At 30.7% G+C, this 26,300-nt stretch overlaps 1 protein-coding gene across 1 annotated transcript; it reads right to left on the bottom strand.

The window, feature by feature from the left end:
• Positions 1-363: 363 nt before the first annotated feature.
• On the bottom strand, positions 364-3,593 carry LOC111905573 (protein SIEVE ELEMENT OCCLUSION B). The gene is made up of 7 exons (XM_023901266.3): positions 3,040-3,593; positions 2,855-2,959; positions 2,247-2,695; positions 2,056-2,171; positions 1,817-1,959; positions 1,252-1,743; positions 364-1,160 (listed from the first exon to the last, which is right to left on the bottom strand). Exons 1-7 carry the CDS (start codon positions 3,352-3,354, stop codon positions 519-521), a joined length of 2,262 nt encoding a protein of 753 aa, XP_023757034.1. The 5' UTR covers positions 3,355-3,593; the 3' UTR covers positions 364-518.
• Between the last annotated feature and the right edge of the window lie 22,707 nt (positions 3,594-26,300).

The raw sequence follows: 26,300 nt of genomic DNA, 5'->3' as shown, positions 1-26,300 counted from the left end.
TTTCACCCTAACTCAATCATTTCACTGAGTCGATTGGGCATTACTTCCAATAATGATTTTTGAAGAGCTTCGGAAAGGTAAGCTACATGGTAATTACTTCCAATGATTTTTTAAGAGCTTTGGAAAGGTAAGCTACATGGTAAGACTGTTCTGTATGCTTGTGCAAATACACTTATATGAATTATTTCGTGGCATCAACTGCCAATCAAGCAAGAACAAAACTTGAAAATTTTGTGTCTTCATATTTTTAAAAAAGGGTTTTTTGGGTGCACATGATATTGATCATATTTCTACCGATAGCAATTGTTCAAATTAGTAGATATAATCTTATGTAAACTCTTTTCCTACATCAATAGCTATTCAGGCTTGAAACTTATTGATTGAAATTTATTCCTCAATGTGTATTAAAATTTATAGGAAACAAACAAACATAGTACACTCATTTATTCAAAGGATCAAGAACACTCATGGTCAGAACCCTTGTGATTGGTAGTTCCATAGTTGTATGTAGATAATTCTCAATCGAGTTCAAGTAGGCCTTCTTGATCATGGCAACAAAGAAAAGCAATGTGTTTCTCCATAACACGATGACACTCAGGGCACCGCATCCCATCAGGGACTCTACCTGCTGCAACTGGAAACTCAAATCGACAACAATTATTCGCTGCAACATGAAGCTTATCATGGTACTCCATAAACGACAAATCAAACCCCTTTGTTCCAATATCTTTCTTCCACAAATCAAAGTCAGATGGAGTTTGCATCATAGTGGTTCCATGTCCATTAGTCAGAATCTTTGACCCTCTACAAAACAAAGCCCATGATCCATCTTTGTCATAGCTTAGAAGTTTCTTGATCTGTTGCATCATGGGGTCTTGATCATCAGCCTTCTTTAATTGAATCTTGGAGTACAACATGCTTTCTAAACGTGTCCAGAAGAACCACATTAGGGTTGGTTCTTGCCAGCTGTAGCTAAGCTTCTCCACATTAATGGTAGCAACTGCCCTACGTACACTTTCCTTTTTCTTGCTTTTTCCAACATACGCCATCTCTAATGGGATTCGGGCAGCAGTCGCCATTGCCCGAGCTGTGGTTGTGAATTTGCGTATCCACTCGATATCATCACCTCCAAACAAGAATATGTATTTGTCTTCTCTTATCTAAAAAAAATGCGTTACACATTTACACCCATTCATCACATAAAGTTAATAATATTACAAAAAGATTATTCTTTTTCAAGAATTAACTCACCCAATTATCTATGGTGGGGTCCATGCCACTAACGAGCAACTCTAGCCTCCAAGTCTCATCCCTCCATAACAATTCCTCTTTCATGAAGGTGAAAGGGAAGGCATTGCTGCCCCATATCCACATCATGTGGATTGCATTAGGGCTCAACTCCTTTCCTTGTGGGTCCAACACAACTAGTATAGGCCTTTTCCTAAAGTGCCACCTGTCTCCTATGCACTTGATAACCACCTTGTCTATTATTGAAGGGTGGGATACAGAATACCATGGCATTTTCTCCTTCATCTCCTCGAATTTCATGTCCATTTCATTGGTGTAGTTCACAGAGGGATCCACAATGGGCATCCACACGACTTCATAAAGAGCATTCGTCCTTGATCCATGAATGCGGGACTCGTTGTAAATTTCTTCAAGAATCGAAAGCTCCTCACGAGACATGTCTAGCCCTGATATCAACAACAACACGTTCCTCCTCCTCAGGACTTCCAGACTAACCTGTGTGTGGAAAAGACTTAAATGTCCTCCTCAAATAACAAAATCATAAATATTAAAAGTGTTGAGAGTATACCCTCGTCTTTGTATTGCCATCGAAGAGTGGTTGTATATCATCCCTTGGACTGATCAAGATTTTGAGGATTTTCATGTTATCCATATGGCTTGTTTCAAACAGCTGATTGAAAGACCTCCTGAATTCAATTTCTTTCTTTTCTCCTGCATCAACCAAACAAGAATAAGATTTAAGATACCCTTTACTATTTACATATAAGTAATCAAATCTTTTTATGTTTACATAAATCTGTAGCATACCAACAACACGATTGCAATTCTCCAACTGTCGCCTGAGAAACTCATGTATGTGATCAATCTTTGAAGTCAATGACGATAGTTCCCATGATTGCATCTCTGTTGATGAAATCCCATACCTGAAATCCCATAACTTTATAAGTCTATGTACATTATAAATATTATTTTTCAAAATGGGTTCAAAGTTTATATACTCATGTCCCATGCTAGTCAAGTGAGCAATCTGTGTAGCACAAGTGACGATGCCTCTGATGTTCCAGTAGACAGCTGTCGGAATGGTATTGATTGCTGATGACATGGCTGGCATATCAGGAGTTATGTACGTAGATGGAAGCTCTTTGAATTGGACAATACATATTGTCAATTCAAGAATGGAATGGATTAGTTTCTTAAGAGCTTCAAATCGAGGTTTCAATGGAGCCGTATGTTCCATGATTGTTGGAACTTGTTTAAGGATTGCCATAGATTTTGCTAGTTGATTCGATGAGTAGATTTGAGCCAGAAGCCAGAATTCTCCATAGTTGAGAGCAAAAGCTGCGAGAGTTAGCACCAGTTTTGCATCCCAATGGAAGTTTCCGACAGTGTGGAATAACGCAAGGGCTGTAGTGTGTCCATCTGTAACCGTCAAGCACTTGAACGCCATCTGTAAATAAAAATATCAGGCCGTGTTTGCCAGATTAGCTGAAAAACTAACTGATAACTGAAATGCTAGTTGTTTGTTGATAATAAAAATGGCGTTTGTTAAACTAGTTGATATATGTAAAATGACATAAAAAACATATAAAAGATTGAGTTTTTATACCTCGCTAGCGAGCTTGTCGATTATATGAGACAATGAATGGAGCATCACAATAGCATTCGTCTGATGTTGTTTACCATTCGGTTTATCTCCATTTGTGTGTGGACCCTACCCGGGATAAAAGAACTACAAATGATTAGAAATGTAAATTTAGATTAATAGATGTGAAAAATAGTAATTAATAATACCGATGAAAGGGGATCAGGATTGATGGTAGCATGTCGAAGGATGTCTTGTATGATATCAAGAAGAGGTCTGACATCAACATCGGTTCCATCAGGGAGATGAGTATCGACAACTTGCTTCATTATCACATTGTCATCAGATGCACTAAAGATCGAGTTTCCATCACTTCTGGTGTGCTGCTGCTGCACAGGATTATGTATGGGACCCACCATCTGGTTTTGCTTTTGTTGTTGCATTGGGTTTGTGAGGGGTGTTAAGGGCTTCTTTTCGGTAGTAAGTGGTGGGATGCCCTTCATAAAGTTCGAGAATGACTCCATTTTTAATGATAGGTTTTGATTTTAGTTGTGTTGTGTTGTGTTGTTAAGGAATTATAAGGTGGTTGGGTTTATATAGAAATAAAGTTATGGAGTAATTTAAGGAATTAACTTCCTTGCTTCAGGTAGTAGAACTCTTTATATAATTTAAAAATTATCAAGTACTTTCAACTATTAGAGTTGATTACTACATCTCGCTTTTATTTCTTTCCATTATAGTGTTGTATTTTTTATTTTTTATTTTTTATTATTAGTAAGGCATTGTATTTTAAAATATCTAATTAGTTATAGTATTGTTATACTTCCAATTTTCTTTTATTACTTGGACATTATACTTTAAAAAATCTATCTAGTTATACCAGTGAAAATTGCTTTATATTTGGGTAGATTTTGAAATTAGAACGTTGTAATAAGAAGAATTGAAAATAGGATGTAATTAATAAAGTACATACATTGCTATTTTGTTGCATATAACCCTACTTTTTATCATTTGTAGACCAGGAATCTACAAGTAACATGATTCATGTGATTGAATATAGTATTTAATGAATCAACAGAGATCTGCATAAATCTGATAGGAGGATACTCAAGTAAAGGAAACCACATAGGTTGAGAATATGTTTGACTGATTCCTTTTTTCTTCTTTTGTTTGCTTTCAAAGTGTTTTATTCTGATGTGTAATGATTCTTTGCTTATAATCCTAATCACTTTGGAGTAGTGTAAACAACCTTCCATCATTTTCATTATGTAGCATTTGTTACGAGACATGAATGGATTTATTATAATTAAGTTTATTATTATTTAATGAAGATGGGCAATTTTTCTAATTTGTATCATTCTCACAAATAAATAAATAAATAAATAAATATATATATATATATATATATATATATATATATATATATATATATATATATATATATATATATATATATATATTCTCTTACTGAATGATGGGTTTAGTCCCAGTCTCATATCATGCTAATTGCACAACATATATATATATATATATATATATATATATATATATATATATATATATATATATATATATATATATATATATATATATATATATATATATATATATATATCGTAATGAATAATCAAATAATTGTAAAAGAATTATTAATTTACAAAGATAGAAGGGTTAGTAAATTTATAATTTTGTTTGAAAATAAATATAAAAACCTTTATGAAAATACAATTTACATTATTACGTAAGGTCAACTATTTAACGAACTGAGTTTGTATGATGCAACATATATTTGATTATAGTAAAATATAACATAATAAATCATGCAAATGTTAACAAAATAAAACAATATTGATATTTTAAAAATGTAATTATTAATCACATTTATAAAGTTAGATGTTTTGTCTGTAACTTTATAATGGTTAATTCAAGTTAACATATAGTAAAATGGTTTGAAGATATATGCAACCATTTTTATATCTACATTAATGATAAAATAATGATGTTATATAAAGAAATATAAATTTTGAATAGACTGAAGAAAAAAAAAAAGACAAATAAAAAGTTATAAGCCTTTAGGTTTGTGAAACAATATTTTCTAATAAGTTCTAAAATAAAAAAAAAATATTATGATTATTATTATATATTTGCTTACTCGTAAGACTTAAATATGGGATAATGACAATGTAACACAATGAAGTTTTGGGTTTGGTCCGATTTGACCATTCATTTATTATTATTTTTTTTGTTCAATCGGTCATCTAATTTTTACTGTACATGTCAATTAAGCTATTATTGTTAGTTTTTAACCATTCCCCCATTAACCAATTGTTCTAAATTACACGAATGGCCCATATAGTTAAAAAAATATTTGTAGTTGGTCTCAAAAGTAGTAAAATTCATCATTTTTTTAAATCCCACATATACAGTCAATGACAAAATTCCTCTTCTTCTCAATGCAAGTTTGATGAGACGATTATAAACGATGTCGTTAGTGAGGCCGGACTCAAAGGTGTCAGCGGCATGGATAACGGAGTAAGTTCAATCCACCAAAAAATCATTAGAATCAAAAACTTTTCACATCACAATCGTTCACTTCTAAAAATTTCTCAAATTAATTCAATCCAACCAAGATTTCAGTAACCCATTTGATATCTCCGAATCACTATTCAACTTGGGTGACATGGGCGATGGAATGGGCAGTTTGAGCTCTTGCAACATGGCCATGGAAGATGAAGATCAAGGCTACAACCTCGTTCTAAGCTTCAAAAAAGTTGTATTCAGAATCGAAAAAGAAATCGAAATATAAAAACTCGACACTTGTCAAACTTGCAAAGGATCTGACGCCAAACCCAGAACCACCGCTTCACGCTGCTCCCCATATGACGGTCAATGCCAAGTGATATCCTCCGCTAAAACTCCCATCGACATCTTCCAACAAGTCACCACCTCTTCCTATAAAGGAACCGGAGAAATCTCAACTCCCTACACCGCATGCTACGGCGACGGGCAAGTCCGAAAGTCAAAACGAATCACCCTCAAAGTCCTTTTCGGTGTCGATTCCGGTAACCGGTTGAGAGTTAGTTTAGTAGGTAATGTCAGAAGAAGAGGCAGACTGACCGACGGTTTGTTTTTGATACTCGATGTTCTTTCAGATCCAATGTTGAAACATGACGATACGAACATTTTGTACTCTTGGTCCCCAGAGTGATGATACTAACATTTTGTACACGGTGGCAATGTTGCAGTTTGGTCCCCTGAGTTTCAAAAATGATGAATTTTACTACTTAAGGGACCAACTACGAATAAATTTTTAACTATAGGGATCATTCGTGTAATTTAGAACAATTGGTTAACGGATGAATGGTTAAAAACTAACGGTAATGGCTTGATTGACATGTACGGTAAAAGTTAGATGGCTTATTGCGCAAATAATAACATAAATGGTCAAATCGGACCAAATCCAAAACTCCATTGTGCTCCAATGACATTATCTCATTTAAATATTACGTAAGGTCAACTTTTTTTTCTTTTTTTGAAACGTCAAACTAATCTACTCCTAATTATCACAATATATGTCTCAACTGAGATTTGAACTCATGATCTCTCAAATGAAAAAGTCACTCCATACTGTTAGGGCAAATGCCCTTTAATATTTAAGGTCGACTATTTGATAAAATAATGAGTTTGTATGATGCAACATACATTTGATTATAGTAAAAAAAAACAACATAATAAGTCATGCAAATGATACGGTTGACAAAATAAAACAATATTGATATTTTATAAATGTAATCATTAATCATAGATTTATAAATATTTATTTATTTATAAAGTTAGACTTTTTGTTGTAACTTTATAATGATTAAATTAGCATATAAAATTGTTTGAAGATATATATATATATAACGGTCTTTATATCTATCGTTAATGATAAAATGATATGTTATATAATGATATAAAAATGATATTTTATATAATGATATATAAAATTTTAATAGATTGAAACAAATAATAATAATAATAATAATAATAATAATAATAATAAGCTATAAACCTTTATATAAACCTTAAAGTTCTGTGAAACAATATTTTCTAACAAGTTCTCAAATAAAAAATATTAGGATAATTATTATATATTTGTTTATTCCTAAGATATACGTTTTTTTTTATAAATTATCGTTTTACATGTTTCTCGTCCTTTTAATATTATTATATTATTGTTGTCATGAACAAACATTCTATTCTAAAGTTAACTCGTACATATACAATGTTTACTAAATATATGTGAATATTATTGTTGTCTTATAAAAGAAAATCTTGACTTACATTTATACTTTTGCTTAAAAAAGTTATTTGGCTAATATTGATTGTTTTTAACTTAATGCATATGCTAAATTAACTTTTGCATGTTAGCTGGAATTTAGCTAAACTATTCTTTTTGAAGTAAGTTTTGATGTAAAAAAATAAATAAAATAAAATAAAATATAAAAAATAAAAAATAAAAATTGTACTTTATTTTACTAAATAAACCTTATAAATAAAATAAAAAATATTGATCATTTTATGCTTATATTTTATAACCAGCCGAAAAACTTTAAGTTTTTTGTGTTTTTTATGTTTTTTATGAAAAAATGTAAAAGTTTTGTGTTTTTTATGAAAAAATATAAAAGTTTTGACTGTAAGGACCAAAAGTGTCAAAATGGCTAGAGAATTAAAGGGGTTGGAATTACCAAGTTTTAGAAAAAGTACCAAAGTTGTCAATTTTTTAAAGTTTTGTGGCCAAACTTTGAATATTAAAAGGTTCCTACAAAATGTAAAAATTTTGATTCCAATAACCAAATGTGTCAAAATGGCTAAAAGATAAGGGGCAAAATTGACAAAAACATGCAAGTTTAGGGAACATTCTTTTAATATATATATATATATATATATATATATATATATATATATATATATATATATATATATATATATATATATATATATATATATATATGCTTAGGTTATTTTATTTAAAGTAATTATTGTGTTATTGTATGCATAAATGTGGGTCAATCAAATTTACTTATTTTAAGAAAGTGATTAATATATATATTATTGAATTAAATATAATTGAAAAATATCATCCTAATTAATTACAAGGGTAATTTAGTCAATTAATGTTACAAATCATCATGTATCAAATAGTAGGATAAATGTTACATAAAGAAGTAGTGTTTCGGGGCGATTCGTGAAGGGGGATTTTAAATGTTTCCAAAAAAAAAAGTCAAAACCACCTATTCAAAACCATTAATAGTAAACTCAATTAAAAAAATATTAAAAATATAATCGTTCTTAATAAATATTTTTTTTTGTCACATGTCACATTCTCAATTATTTTGCCACATGTAATTTTGTGGTTATTTTAAATTAATTTTTATTCCACATGTCATTTTATGGTTTTTTTTCATTTTGTTAAATTCTAGATAGTATTTAAATATCATAATAAATGCATATCAGTTTCATTAATAAACTTTCCTTCTAATTACAAAATTACTAAATTAAAGATTCATTAATTTTTTTATTTTTTTATCTAATTTCTTTGTTTAACTTTAAAAGAGAAAAAAAAAACACTTTAATTTTTATAATTAAATATTCTCTCACTTTTCTTATAAATTCAAAGTTCTCAAATTTTTAGAATTTTTTTAGTTCTTCTTTTAAATAAAGTGATGGGACGTCAAGTCCACCAAGCAAATTACACCATTTGTTTGTAAATAAAACGTAATATACCGGTAAAATTGGGTATCGATCCTTGGGGGAAATTATTGTATTCAATCACCAGTGCAATCTAAAAGAACTATTGTAAATAAACTAACTAACTACAATTAAACTAAAAGGGGGGTGTTATGATTGCTTGAAAACTAAAAGACTTGAATAACTGAAAAACTTGCAATTAAGCAAGGTGATGAGATGCTCAAATATTGGAGAGAATTGGTAAACCAAGGTAATTCAACACAACGAACATTTGTGTGTTTATCATTAGGATTTAAATATGAAGCTTATCATTCATCCCAAATTGGTTATAGCAATCATGAAGCATGATATGCCAATATTCCTCATAAGTTGTATGGAGGTTGGGGAAGCCCACAACACACCTTCTTAATCAAAATCAAGGATCCAATTGAAGCAATTGAACCCAAGAAGTTGATTAGCCTTAAGAATGAAGGAATCCCCAATTCCTAGAGGATGCCAATGCTTACACATCCATAAAGGAGTTATGATTCATAAGCTAGAGATGATTTCTACCATTATAAAGCCCTTATTTTAAGTAAATTCAATGATTCAATGCTAAACCAAAGAAATAAACCAACAATTGCTTATTCAAGTACCAAGCTCATGATCAAAGCATTAAACAAGCATACGAAATATGAACTAGAATCATAGACATAAGATAAATGATAAATAAGCATCAATCCTTCAAAAACCCACAAACATTCAAAGGTTTTAGCCAAGGTCTACCAAAAATAGAGGATTTAGCCACTTATTTCAATAGAATAACAATCACAAAAGTCTAATTGCATAAAGAAACACAATTGTTGCTGGAATGCAATTGGCTCATTTTTCCTCCACTACCAAAGATTCCTTTGGTCCCCTCCATATCCCACAATCATCTTCTAGCTACACAATCATCTTCTAGCTTCAAATATTCAAACTACACAATCATCTTCTAGCTTCAAATATGGATGCTCCAAGCCCAAAATAAAGATCCATGACCCAGCTTCACAAGTCCACTTCATCCAAGTCCTTAGCTTTTTAGGGCCAAATCTCCTTTTATGGATCTGCAAAGCCCGATAATGCCTCGAAAGCCTATAAAGCCCAATTCCAAGCTAATCCACAACCGCAACAAGCTCCAAAACCCTACAAAATACCTCATGCAAAATAAAAAGGCCCCAGTACGACCCATGATAAAGAAAGTAAATAAAATACAATGCAATATTTATAAAAAGATCTAACAATCTAAAATATACTAATAAAAATAAGGAAATAAAATAAGCTATCATAAACTCATGTAATACATGAGTCTCACACCTAATGATTGTATATATGAATGATAGATTAACCCTGTCCACTATACACAATAAGAAAACTGAAGATTGAAGAAAAAGTGAAAAAAAATTAAATCATAATTTTTTTCGGTTTTCGTTCGGGCATAGCAGAACATTATGAAAATACCTCAAGTTAGTGAAGCTTTTCAAGAACCAAAACCTATTCTACCACCGGTACCATCAGGTGTGCCGTCCTCCTTATTTGTATTATTTTTATTAGTTTTGATGATTTTTATTAGGTAATCATTTTGGGATAAATGAATGTTATTTTATTTTTTTTAATTATCTTATTTTCCCGAGTTGGTCACCATGAAATATGTGATGAGTTAGTAGCTTCTCTATATCTTGAATGTAACTCGTCAAGATGGAAAATGATAGGAGTTTTGTACATCGAGTCATAATATATATTAATATTGATTTTGTGGGTTGCTCAGCCGGTTTAGAAATATTTATATTTATTTAAAATTGTTATGTGAAATACCCAAGTGTTTGAAAAATGAAGTTTTTTGGCTCGAGCCTACGATCTTTCAATTGAGGACCCAACCGAACAATATGTGTCATCACGCTCTGAGTACTTGGTCTTACTTACTCCTACGCCTTTGGGGTTGGGAGGGGACTATTATTGTTTTCACACAACCAAAAAGCATCATAAGACATTGAAGAACTTCCAAGTATATATATTCAAGCTCCAGTCAAATACAAAGATGATCAAATCCGATGAAGCCATCAAAGAATTTGAAAAAAGCACAATCAAGATAAATATGAAGAAAATTTCAAGTTGAAGACATTGTGTGAAACAATATGTGACACACTAGATAGCTAGGGTAAGTAAGGGTCGAATCCACGAGGAGGTTGTGGTCAAACTTTGTGTTAAAATAGTTAATGAAAAAATACTAGCAATTGTCACGAAATTATTTAAACTAAAAGTTGATGAAAAAGCTAAAAACTTGGTAATGCAAGAACTACTAAAAAAAACTACTATCAAAGAGAAAAAAACAAGATACTTCCGGTTCAGTTGTTTAGATGGTTGGACTTACACATTTTTCTTCCCTTAAATTCCAATTTAATTACCTAGACATAATTAAGGTTGATTAACTTGCAACAAATAATTTTGAGCACACAATATGTTATCCCAACTAGTTGTCTTACTCCCTATGTCTAATTGGATTAGGAACAACTAGTGGTTTGGCGATAATGTGTCTTACGATTACCTATTACAATGTTGAATATATAATACTACAAATTCAGAATAATGTATTTGGGTTCAACTCATCATCTTAGTTCCTAAACTACTTGAATTCAGAATGATTAGTGAATTAACAATACACTATCTTAGTTGCAATATCACACAATAAGAAAACCCAAATCCAATTACTATAAGTAAAAATCATAACTTTAAGAAGGAAACAATAACTGAAATTGACTAGAATTAAAGTAATAATCAAAACGTGTTCATCCTAACATCCTACAACATTCCCGGAAGTAACCTAGGTGGTTTAGCCTTCCATATGATTAACAAAACACACAACTTCAATATAAATAATGGAATTAATGCTAAAATTCACAAACCAACTTGGAATCATAAATTCAATGAAGTCTAATGATCAATCAACTATGGAACGATGAAACCTTGGGGATGAAGTAATAAAATTTGGAGCTTGATTGAATTGATGTAGATTTGTAGGTTTAACGATCTTTAAACGTTGAATGATAATGAATTTGATGATTTATCACTTTGGATTCGGAAATTAATGATCAAAAACGTGTTTGGAGAAGGTTTGAACGTGTTTGGAACCCTCCAAAACTGGGAAAAATCGTAGGGGAGAGGTCCAAAGTCGATTAGGGTTAAATCTCCTTTAAATAGGTGCTGAAAAATTGATTTTCGAAGCTGTTTCCGTGTCGGCGTCCTAGTAGGCGTATTAGACGTCATATAGGACGTCCGGGCGTCCTTCAGGACGTTTTACATGTCTTCTGTTGTCCTTGATTTGCACTTGAAAATGGCCTAAAACGGGTATGCGTCCTAGGAGGCGTCTTAGACGCGTTCTAGGACGTCTCTCATCTTTGTTGCCCCTTTTTGGTGATGAAAACGGTAGAATAAGTAAAAACTCAAAACATGAAAGTTGTAGGAAAGTTTGTCTAGTTTTCACAATTTCTTCATTCATGTCAATTAGAGCTCTAGATCTTGAGATATGATCAAAACATTGAAGAGTGGTCAAATTTCTCAGCACCATTTTTCTTCATTCCTTTAGCAATTCGTCTCCCACGCTTGTTAACTGCATTTTGCTCGTTTTCTTGCAGGTTCCACCTAATTTTAGTCGTATATAATGACCTGCATATGAATGTCAACAACTCATCAAAGTAGTGTCATTCTTTGACAATTATATATCAATTTAACATAATTATGACAATTTAATACATTCATAGAATAGACTTATCATCCACTTTTCAAAACTATTTTCATGTTTTTTTAGAGTAAATTACAGAAATGGTCTTTGTGCTTTGGTTTGGTTTTCAGTTTTGTTCCCTAAATTTAAACATTAATAGGTTGTATCCCTATGGTTTATGAATATTACAATTTTAATCCTTGTTTCATATAAAAACACTAAGTTATTCTTCCCTTTTCTTTTTATTTTCTTTTAACAATTTATTATTATTATTATTATTATTATTATTATTATTATTATTATTATTATATAAAAAATTTATTTGTTCTTTATTTTAATAGTTTGTATAGATTTCTTATAAAAAAAAATTCAAATTATATATATATATATATATATATATATATATATATATATATATATATATATATATATATATATATATATATATATATGACAAAATTGCAAAAATGGTCCTTATGGTTTGCCAAAAGTCATAAAATCAGTCCCTGATAATATTTTTTTGACGAACATGATCCCTATGGTTTCCAAGACTTGCATGAATGACCCTTTTTGCTAATGTCGTATTTTACATAATTTGATTTTTATTAATAATTTCCATTCGTTAACCTAAAAAAAACTATTTTTACGTGTTTATTTTTATATATTGGTCGATATAATTCAAGGAGGTTAACGTTTTCTTTCATTATTTTTTTTAAATTACATGTTTTTTTTATAAACTTTTCGATTTAAATTCGAGTTTCTTTACGTTTCGAACAATAAAAAATAACGATTTTACGTTTCGAACAATAAAAAATAACGATCACGAACAATTAAACGAACAACAAAAAATATAATATGATATTTTTTCACAACTATAAGAAATAAAATTATCATTTTCATTTACCACTGTTTTTTCAAACACTGTCATATTTTAATTTTATTAATTATCAAGGACATCAACTACATGAATATTACAATTATTATGTGGTGGATTCGGTGGAATATATGCATTAAGTCTACAATTATATAATATTTCCCATCCAGCGACACGTTCTGATCTGTAGTGACGCCAAAGTGACAAAACTATAGGCATTGAATGTGATTCTTGTAAATCAACTTTTACGTAATGGCCATTATAAACGAAGGCGATAACAATAGATTTATGATATGAGATGTCTTGCGGGCCATGCTAAAGCGGAAAACAGGTCGACGAACCTTGTTTTTCTAAAAAATAGACAATTACACCATACTTATTAGCGATGAGGAATCCAGTATCCGGCATAATCAACCAATATTCACTTTGTGTAGAACCAAATCCAGTGAAACTCAACGAGTGTTGTACGTTGTTTATATCATCCTGAAAAATCATTGCATATTGTCCCCAATTTTCTAATACTCGTTGTATAATTCTGAGCGGATTTGACGCCAATAATTTTGACTATACCCGAGGGAGACAACTATTGCCTAAAATCCACAATTTCCATCTCCATCCACATCTTCAATGTTTGTAACGTATGGATTAAATTCATTTGGAATTTCACTCATAAGTGAATTTGAATAAAATGTTGAAGGTTTTTGAAACGAAAATATATTGTGCCTCTCTGGTTCCTGGTTTAAATCAAACTGATTAGACTCATTATAATCTGACATAGACATCGCAAAACTATGTCTACGAGGATATTGAGTTGTTGCATCTTGAATACGCGGAACAAGAGGTCTTGTTTGTGTACTCAACCGCGGACATCCACTTGGTACTTTGTTTTTGTGAGAAGTAGGTTCCCGAAGCAAAGTTGTTATTGGTGAAAATATATCTTTTAACTTCCGCACCCAACTGAACTTACTAGATCTTGATTGTTAAAGAACCATAAATGTAAATATAGTTATTAGTTTTGCCTAATACGAAAAATATCATCTTTGGTTTGTTTATATTCAAAAAATGAGAAAAGACATTAAATAAAAGGGTGGGGTCAATTGCATAGTGATGAAGATAAATGGAAAGGGTAGGCGGTGTTATTATCTTTTAATTTTATAAATAAATTGTAAATAATAAATTAATTAAAATAGCTAATAAGGACATCACAGTCCGAGTTAAGAAAAAAAGTTTGGGACTAAACTCGTAAATTACCCCAAACCATAGGGACCATTCGTGTGTATATATATGTGTGAAAAAGTTTAAATATTAATATATTAATAATACTTTAATAAGGTTTGAAAGTATTTTTTCTAAATAGAGATATATATAAACTGAAAAATATGTTTTAACTATAAGGGGTAAAAGTGTTAAAATTATTTCATCTTTGATAATAGATTATAAAATAAAAAATATAAAGAATGCAATAAAATATGAGATTAAGAAGTAAAATAAAAAATATAAAGAATGCATAAAAGTCATATCAATTTGGGTTTAAGAAGTAAATGTGGTTTTCACTTTTTTTCAAAATATGGTTTTGACCCAATATTCAGGTACCTTTTAGAGGGTGAAATTGTTAAACTTGCAATTGGTTCTGTTTTGCCTTGTGCTCCACTTGATTTCTTGATTATCAACTGACCAAAAAAAATGTCATTCTTAAAACACATTTTCCTTGTAGATGGAGGGACACATAAGTTTCCACTTTGCTCTATAAACTGCAAAAAAAAAGTTATTTAAAAAAACTGGAAAACAAATAACTTGGACTTAAAAAGACCGATACTTTTTAAATGATTCTAGAACCACACTTCAATCAACTAAACATAAAAGATTACCATTAATAGTCAAAATTAGCATCTCTATGTTCTCTGACGCACAAATAACATTAGCCAGAATGAAGAAACAAATAACATTAGCCTAGAGGTGGCAAAAATTGACACGACACGAAACCCGACACGAAATAAACGGGTTTGGGTAAAGATATTTCAACCCGTTTAAATAAACGGGTTGACACGACACAACACGATAACTAAACGGGTAAGGTTAGGGTTGATAATTTCAACTCGAAAATGATTCGTTTATTTATATGCAAGTTTTTTGAATTCTTTAAATAAACTAGAAAAATACAAAACCAAAACAATAAGTAAAAGAAAACCTTTTGATTGAGTTATTTTGTAATGTTGAAATGACTTAGTCATCTAGATCAAGATTTCAATTTCATTTTTTTCATTATCTCTCAAACTATATAGTCCCTTTAATCACTCTCTCATCCTCATGATCTTGTCCTCCACCTCCCAACTCATACTCTTTAAATTTTGTAATTTGAACATGCTATGACTTCATCTATTCCCTTCAAACTATTAGCTTTTCCTTTCCTCCTATCCAACTCCTACTTTTTCAACATGCTCAATCTTTTAACCTCACATGATACGACATATTTCAAGGTATACCTCTAACCCGAAACCCGACACGAACTCAACACGAAAATAAATGGGTTGACACGACACGACACGTTAATTAAACGGGTTGGGTTAGGGTCAAGCACTTTCAACCCGTTTAGTGTTTCGACACAACACGAACCCGACACGACACGACACGATTGTCACCTCTACATTAGCCAGTCAGCCAAAAATAGATAAAAGGTTGTTATGACATACACAATCTACAATAACACAATGGGTCTCCAGCTGTTCTTCATTGTTGTGTAAATGAAAAAGACATTTGTGTCAATTACATTATGTGATTCACCATCTTCTAACTTACATAAAGGTCCCAAAATATATAGTCAATTTCAAACATACACATTTTGGAAGCTTTATCTTTGTTAACCAACTTAAATCCTTTTTATTAGGGCTCAAAACCCCTTAGTTATAACAAATTCAAAAAAGTGAGATGAAACCATTTTCCATTGAACAAACATCACTTATAACATTTGTTATAAGGGGGATGTTTTAATTTTGCACACAATTTAGTAATTCAGGTTGTATATCTTTGAGAAAGACTCTAATATTTACTTCATATTCGAATAAAGTGGTTCAGATCAAGCACAAAACGATTTACAATCAACAAATATAATTTGAAACATACATTTTAAACGTCACCCAACAAATTGATTAGAAATAGAATGATGTAAACAAATATATAAAGAGTAAAAAGTAAAAAAGTAAAACCTCAATTGTAATATTGAGTGACTCGTGTGTCTGCAGAAACAACAAATTTGCAAAAAGAAAAGATGTTAGTGATGCTATAGAATGACAAAGTATTTTTGACTGATCTTCCCTGTATCATCAAATAAAACCCATATACTCAATGGATCGCATTACTATTCCAAATCAATTTTTCATCGCCCAAATTCCAACCAATGTAGCCTATCTTCTGAAAATTATGAACATGTTTTCTAACATAGTTATGCTACAAGTCATGATAAACAAACTCAATTGGTGTTCCAAACAAATAATCATACTAAAATTTAAGACACACTAATATGATAGAAATGATTATCAGGTGGTTCATTTGAGCACCCTTGCATCTTATAGATCAATCAGAAAATAAGGATATTACACAAAACTATCAAAGTTAGGTTGAACATCATCCCTAATAAATGAAAATAATTTTGTCACTTGTCATGTTGTAATGCATTATGTCACATAGCTTTTTCTTATTATTTTCATTTTATTTTTTTCCACATGTTATTTTATGGTTTTTCCGTTTTATTAAATTTCAGTTAGTATTTAAACGTAATAATAAATACATATTAATTTCATTAATGGACTTTTTCTTCTAATTTCAAAATTAGTAAATTAAAACCCCATTAGTTTTCTTTGTTTATTTATCTAAATTATTTGTTTTAGTTTAAAAGAGAAAAAAACACTTTAATTTTAATAATTTAATATTTTCTCACTTTTTTAATAAATTCAAACTTCTCAAATGTTTAGAATTTTATATTTAATGTCTCTTTTAAATAAACACATGTAATACATGGGTCTCATGCATACTTGCTTCAACAGTCATCATTCTTTGGGATATTTAGTCAAACGTGGGATATTTAGTCAAACGTCTATGGTGCTTAATTCCACCAACCCATAATTGATTCATATACCCATGTAACTTGAAAAAAAAATCAAAGATTTTTTAAAATGAAAAAATACAATACAAAAGCAACAGGTCCATACGCTTATTATCGAAATTAAATATCGAAAAGAAAAAGAATAGGAGCGTTAAACTGACCCGATGAATTGGATTTAGAAATCTAGAACTTTATAATTTCTGTAAAGAAGAACACCCAAAAACTACCCTATTAAAGTTGTGACTTTACTATTGCTAAAAGAGTGGGTGAATAAACTATAGTTGCCCCGGAAACATGTAATTTCTCTTCAAACGTCAATCAATCTCATAAAGAAATTGATCGAATTTGCTTATTTAAGACCGCAAATAGCAATACATGTTACACAATTGCACAACAAATAACAAAGTCACAATCTTTTAATGAAAAAAGAAATCGATCAATAGGGTTAACATGGTTCCAATAGCAACACCATTACACCAATTAATGAGGAGCAAACAATGAAGGGGCGAAGAAGATCATTAAAAAAATGGAATTGGAGTCGTAATCCTATAAATAGTGAAATACGAAAGGAGTATTTGGAATGAGATATGTAGCTTATTTAGAACGAGAAAGGAGTATTTAGAAAGGAGTAATCATATATATTGCACAAAATCAGGAAGACATTTAATAATAAACTAGTCTGATTTAATTGCCACATAGTTTATAGTAGCATAAGGGTAGTTTACATTATAGGTTAAGGGGTTGAGGAAAAGCCGTGTACTCTTTTATTACATATATATATATATATATATATATATATATATATATATATATATATATATATAAAATATGATCTTTATGAAAGATCTAGTATGCCCAAAAGTCATTATAGAATGATATTGCTAATAATATATGATCCTATAGCAAGTTACCATCAATGGATTATTTATTAGTATAATTTGACTATTAATAAATATATCAACACTTGTATTTAATTGGAAAATTATTATTTCATGGAGATAATATTTTACTAATTGGGAAATTATTATTTATGGAAATAATATTTACTGGAGAAATAACAACTTATGAAATACATCATAAATCATGATTATTTATAAGTTATATTTATATCTTAATAAACTAGTTAGAGTTCATTTATATAAAAGGTAGTTTTATATATAAGAGGTAATTATATATGACTAGTTATGTGTTTTATATATATATATATATATATATATATATATATATATATATATATATATATATATATATATATATATATATATATGGGAAAAGTTCAATAGATAACCATAATCATTGGTTCTTCAAGGAACCAAATCTTTTTTTCAATTTCTAGAGCTTATTCTTTATCGAAAAAAAAATCTAAAAATATCTAAATTCATATATTAACATTGTGAATGTGAAAAATATTTTTCGGATTCACGTTGTGAGTTTTCAAAGATTCACATTGTGAATTTGACGTAAAAAAAAATCAAATTTTATATCATTGGAAAAAGGATAAAAGGTTGTGAATTTCTGTATTTTTAGTTTTTTTTTTCTAAAAAATAAGTTCTAAAAGTTGAAAAAAAGATTGGTTTCTTGGTTCCTTGGTTAAATATGATTCTCTATTGAACCTCACCTTATATATATATATATATATATATATATATATATATATATATATATATATATATATATATATATATAAAATATCTAGTCAAAGAGACAATAATGTTTTATTAATTGTTTTAATACTTAAAGTCATGCCTATTATATGTCACTAGTTATATAATTAAAAAGACATGTTGCATGGAATGTTGAATTGTTTATTCATTTACTCCATGCTTGCAAGAAAATGTCTGTACTTTTGTTTCATGGTCTACTCTTACTTTTGGTCTTAATATATAAGCTAGTATACGGAAGACACGGGGTTAGGTTTTTGAAAACTTCTTTCTTTTCTTTTCTCCTAATTGTCGAGAGCAAAATAGGTTCCCCTCTCCTCTTCTCTTTTGTAAATTAGTGCTACAAGTGAAGGCTTAAAGTGTTGGTTCTCTTTAGATGTATTTTGGCATATGTCTTAAAGCTTAAGAATAACATTTTACAAGTGTTATACTAGCATGTATGGTGGTTTTGTCTTGCTTGGTGGATACTTCTAGAGAGCTCTTAATTTAGATCTTAATGTCATCTTCATCAACTTCCAACCTCCCATGAGGATCAAAGTCTTCAAATGTTGTTATGCTTTCTCTTCTTTGGTTGTTTTTGTTAGATTCGGTGTCTAAGCCCATAACTATAATTGGTATAAACTTGAATTGATAGTAGCATAGTCCTTTTGGGTTGCCCTCAGACCTAGAAATTGAATAGGATAGCTTTTAGAGAGAGAGAATGATTTATTAATTTATCATATGATTAATAAATTAATGAAATCAAAATAAATAATTTGTTAATATATTATGAGAATAATATATTAATTGGAAATACTATTATTTGATTAATAATTAATCAGAAATTAACTAGATTAATTTTGGGATCAATTAGATTAATTAAAAGTAGGAGGATTAATAGTGACAATGTTAACTAGTTGAGCATTGAGGAATTCTAGAACCTCCCATAAAGAGGGGGAACGAAATCTAGAATGTTTCTAGGGTTTCCTTGGGCTCTAAGGGAGGTTTGGGTGCCTTAAGGAGGAAGTTAAGGGATTGGGGTTATCTTGGTGATACCTGCATTATCTAATACCTTCCTAACACCTATATAAACCCCTATTTGGGTTTAATTTCATCCATGCCTTATTCCTTAGAGGAAATTTCGATTTTTGCTTTTATTCCCCCCCCCCCCTCTCTCTCTCTCTCTCTCTCTCTATATATATATATATATATATATATATATATATATATATATATATATATATATATATATATATATATATATATATATATATATATATATATATATATATATATCTTTCTCTCTCTCTCTCTTCAAGTCCCTTGGTTGCTAGGGTTTGGGTGTGAACCATTAGATGTGTGACACTTGTGGCGCTTGCTACTAAATGTTTTACAAGTAAGGATTCAAGATTGTTTACAATAGCAATCTTAAAGGTTAGTTTTTTTGTATTATGAATTAGTTTGTCCATAGTAAAAGTTTTGTAGAATAGCCATTCATAATATGTTGGTATACTTGAAAGACATAGGTGATAACTAGGTTTGCATATCCCCTAATTAATTGAAATTGTTTTTTATTATTTTCCGCTTATGGCATTGAACTTGTAACCTCCATAACCCAGAAGTGGTATCAGAGCCTAGGGGTGTCTTTCTTGTATTTGCACATTGGTGAATCAGAAAAGAAACCAATTTAGGTTTAATTGCAACTCACGATGTGAGTACAGAGGCTCACGACGTGAGCTCGGCCAGATCCGAAAATCTGGACCAAATATGCCTTAACAACTTTAATGTGATAAATCTTTGCCATATTTTATCCCAAAACCGATTTTGGTATATCTAGCACGATAAGTTAAAAGCCTATACTTAAGGAGATTGTTTTTGTCATAATTAATTATTTTGTGATTAATATAATTGATTTTTTAAGTGCTTAAATAATTAATTGGATATTAATGGAACTTAATATTATATATTTGGTTTATCTTAAATTTATATAATTTTAATTTTGAAATTTATTATAAACCCTAGTGTTTTGAAAAGTTTAAAATACGTCATCATGGATCTTATTTATAATTTAATTAATTAACTGATTAAAAGATAATTAATAACTCCATAAAAGGTTTAAATTTAATTAAATTAAAATTTTAATTGATTAAAAGACTAAACCCGTGTGATTGTAAAATATTTTAAAATACACTTTATACTATGTATATAATTAAAAGTTTAATATATATATATATATATATATATATATATATATATAGGCTTAGGTTATTCTATTCAAAATAATTATTGTGTTATTGTATGTATAAATATGGGCCAATCAATTTTACTTATTTTAAGAAAGTGAATAATACATATTATTAAATCAAAGATAATTACAAAATACCATCTAATTTCATTTTAAGGGTATTTTAGTCAATTAACATAAATTTAAAAAAGGAAAATTACATATTTTAAGGAACAATAGATTCTATTGATTTTAAAAATCTGATTGTAGTGATGATAATTCTCGGATATTTTGATAGAATATATTTATCAAAAATAAAAATATTCTTGAACCATAAAATAATAAAAATATTTTTGAACATATTTCTTGATCATAACTTTAAAAACTTCTTGGAGAATAATAAATTCTTGAACCATCAATTGAAGAATAAAAACAAAAATTACATTAATTCTTATAGAATACGGGTAACAATTGCTAATAATTACATTTATTGTTGAAGAATAAAACTAAAAAAACTTTGAAATCGGGAAAAAAAAACATCAAAATCTAACAAAGACACTAATACATTCTAAAAGAATAATGTTGCTAAGAATCATTTTCAATTTCATGGTCCATTCTTCAAGCATCAACTGCTTATGTGGAAACAAATCCAATGCATAAATCAGTGAGAAAATATCCATATTCCATTCCAACAAAATTGGAATTCGTGATTACATTCTGGTAGAATTGGAATTCAAGATTCATTTACGGTATGCATTCTGTTGGAAAAATATCCAAAGTAAAAAACAATTTAATGAGAATGATATTGTTAGACATTCCAAGATAGAAACTCGTTCATTTTCATCAACAACATCTAACTCTCCAAGTTCAGAAATTAGTTGATTTCGGCTCTCAACCACCTGTAGAAGTAAAATCCAATTTAAAGTAAGAACACAAAAATAAAGTTACTATTGCATTACAGAGAATACCACAACAAAAACAACGAAACCCTAAATACCATAGGAATGGTGTAAAAGGGAATGTAGATATGGCCCCAAAACCTTCAATTCAACTAAAACCATGGCGAGAAATTTTGTGTAACCCTCAACATTTCACTTATAAGGGAACTCTCAGTTCACATCATAACTAATGCGAGGCAAATGACTAATTCCAACCTATAAATAATTACAGGAACCCTGTAGAACTAGTCCTTATTTCCCACTTCCCACATAAAACTCCAACTCCGATAAAAGTTAAAGTAATTGCATTGCCCTAGTTGAATATGAGGATGGTGAAACAATAGACTATTTGTAGTTAAAAGTTCACTAACTTAAATCGAACAATCAAACAACCAAACAACCAGTCACGCAGATTAGGGTTTACCATATAGGTATCCTCATCCGAATTTGATCAAATATATTAACTAGCTAGAGTAATTTGTTTTTGTAAATTCGAAAAATGTGACAACCCGAAATTTTCATGTGTATAATTTCCACATTCAAACACTCCAAATATTAGTCGAAAATATTTCAATACATTTTTGGCTGGGTTTAAGTCCGTTTGGTGTTTTATTTTATTTTTCGTCAAGCGATTAAATAAAAGGAAGTGTCGTAATTAGTAAGGTCTAGCAAACAAAACAATCCATCACCATACCTAGGTGTTTGCGGCCAAACAAGGGTGTTTGGGCCGTAAACACCATCCTCCCAAGACTCATGCATATAGCATGAGTTTACCCTCCTTGTCTTCATTTTTACACTTCCCACTCAAGAACACCAAACTTTTCTCTCAACTATCATAAGTTCATTCTTCCAAATCCACAAAAAATGTAAGTTTTCTTCCCTAAATTCGTTCATGCAACACTAAATCTAGAGTTTATACATCATTTCATCCATGGATTTTTGATTTTTACTTAGATCTTCAAGCGTCTTCAGAACACCAAGAACACACTAGTGTTTTTCAGTCCTAAAACATTCTTGCAAGCTTCCTTTAAGTAAGTATACTCTTCCTAACTAGTTATTTGCTTTGTGTGCTTGCGAATCCTTGGAATGAACACCAAACCCCCCCCCCCCCCAAGAACATGGGTTTACGGTTTAGGAATCTCCCAAAACCGTAAACACCCCTAAAAGGGGTTTTGATGCCCCAAACTCCTCCCAATGCTTGGCTAATGAACTAGGAACTTGCATGAATGATCTAAGAACCGCAAAACACGAAAAGGATAAAGTGGCAAGGGTTTATGGCCGTAAACTCTTGGGGTTTACGACCATAAACTCCCAAGGAGTGGTAAAAGGACCGCAAACTCCAAGGGAGTACCATTTCGAGTCCTAACCACTTCCTAAGCCCTTGAACCAACCCTAGAACCCTTCTTTGTGAAGTATGAGGCCTTAAAACACACAAACACACCATTCCCATGAGTTTACGGCCGTAAACCCATGGGGGAAATGGTCCTCCAACCGTAAACACCCATAGGGATGACCATTTGAAGTGTAAACTCCATAGTGAGGCCATACACTCCTTAGAAACAACCTGTAGCACTCCTAGCACATGAAACAATGTTTTTTCATGCATTAGAGTGTCTTTACTTACTTAATTAGTGATGAAACAACTAATTAGATACATTTATGTATCACTACATGTTACATAGGATCCGTGTGTGTGTTCAAGTCCTCACTTGACACCTAGCATCCTACCCGACACTTCCATCAAAGGTGAGTTCATACCCCTTAATCAATCTTTTAAATGTTTTTAAATGCTTTTATGGGGGGATACAAGTTGAATCAAACAAGTTATGGTATCAATCACATGTGATTTATAACTTGCAACCAAGAGGATTTTCTATACTTTTAACTGCTTTACCAACTAAACTACCTTAAATGTTTATCAAACTCATTTTTCATGTTAAATTGTTGTAAAACCATTTCCAAACTCTTTTAAACTTCTTTTGTTCCCAAACCATATCTACACTAATATATTTATATAAGTAAGCCTTGAAGGACTTAGGACTGATAGCTCACCTTACTTCCTGTTCTTGTTTGATGTGGATTTAGGGTATATTGTTATTTGTCCGACTGTCGTTGAATTCTAAGTTATATTATATATATATATATATATATATATATATATATATATATATATATATATATATATATATATATATATATATGTGCGGGATATAAAAGTCTTCACCTTAGTTCAATACCTTTGTGTATCAAAGGCATGCAACCAACATTTCTATCTAACTATAATAGGTATAATTAGGGATTATTGCTCACTACTACTATTACCATGACACTCACTATAGTTAGTAGTGTTATGAGTCTATACATGTTAAATACTATACAAAGAGAATACCATATACCATACAAGAGATCACCCAATACACTATACCAAAAGTACATTATACTATAATACAAGGGAATATATTAAAATAGAATGTGACATACTACTTCTCGATACGACACTTCACTGTGTTATCACTGTGTAACCAGAGTCTCATGGAGGGAGAGCGGGCATTATGTGTATAGATCTATGCGGGACAGACACTCCCACATCCCGACTGCTAGCTACAGTCCGAGCCGACCAGGCCCAGGGGTGACAAAATGTCACCATACTACGTGTGACATGGAGGGTCATCAGTTATTCAATCGTCAATCAGCATGGTTACATACGAGTTTACATTCAGACCTTTAATTAACACATTAAGAATTAAAGGCAAAACAGACTCCCCAAGGTGTATTGTACATTTAATACTACCTGGAGTCTGCATTTTTATTTCATTCAGCCGGCAGTGACACTGCTGGGGTATAACATTATTTTCCCATTTACTTTACATGAATGAAGTCTAAAACTATATATTCATACTAATAGTTTCACTGGGAAAACCTTCACATTTTCAAAGGATCAAACATACAGATAACCGGGTCTTGGTAGAAGACTACTTTTACTGGAAAAAATATAGGATTTTCTAGGGATCATACTATTTTCAAACATTGATAACAACTATTATATTACATGATTCTAAACACTTTTATACAAGCAACGACGCTAAATACTTATGAACTCACCGGCTTTATGCTGATACTCGCTTTCAAAATAACTTGTATTCTCAGGTCATCACTAGACAGGTACAGATGCAGCTTTTGAGAAGATGGAGCACATACAAGACTCATCTTTTATTTTGATTATACTTTTGGTGTCTAACAAACTGTACAGAACACGCTTGTATTACAATTATTATATTAATGCAATGGATGTTGTTGCTTGTCTTTACTATTATGCATTGTTATGATACTGTACATGACGTCCTCTAGCCCAGAACATATTCCGCCGTTCTCGGTTTTGGGGTGTGACAAATTGGTATCAGAGCGTTGTTTATAGTGAATCAGGTATATCAACCCATAAAAGATATACGAACTATATACACATCGGGATTAAAACACTCTGACCAAGAGTATATACTTTTAAATAATAAAATATTTAACTAAGTATATATATACATCCCTTCATACAAAGTGTCAGTATCATACTAGAACAGAACAAAAGTATTAAGATTGTTGAACAACACAAATTAGACTTAGAGACATATAGTCAAATCTGGGTGGATGTAGCCTGATCAACTACATTTTCCTAGTAGTGACTAGCATGTGCCTAAGAATGGTTTTGGTGTTGCAACAAGTCTAAAAACTTACCAACACTACCACAAGAACATTAGAACAAGAATACTATAGGAGTATTCTGCATTTCTGTAATTTACATATGTATGAACTAAAAGGGTCGTTACTGGTAGGGCAATAGTTGCTAAGTGGATACTCTACGGTTACATGTGACTAAGACGCTATAGACTTAGAATCTGTGATCTTTGCTTTACTTCCTGTTCCTTGTTTGGTTGTGGATTTAGAGTTAGGGTCACTTATTCGAAGGTCTATACTGTCTCGAGTATATGTCATTGGTATGCACTATACAAGTATTGGGTCGACTAATAACGATCGTCTTATAAGTATCTTAGATTAGTACGTCTATTAACTTTTCTTTCCCCATTCTCGCGTAGATAGCATGGCTGGCTTCCACCTTTCCGGCGATCCGTACTATCCGAACCAAGGCATTGGAGGATGGCTCGATGAAGAGCTAGAAGATGATCACCCGATCCCTTTGGATGATCACCGTGTAGAAGGCTTTTCGGATAGCTCCG

This window comes from Lactuca sativa, chromosome 9 (assembly GCF_002870075.4).
Source record: "Lactuca sativa cultivar Salinas chromosome 9, Lsat_Salinas_v11, whole genome shotgun sequence".
NCBI classification, from domain to species: Eukaryota; Viridiplantae; Streptophyta; class Magnoliopsida; order Asterales; family Asteraceae; genus Lactuca; species Lactuca sativa.
This window is presented reverse-complemented; position numbering and strand designations above follow the sequence as displayed.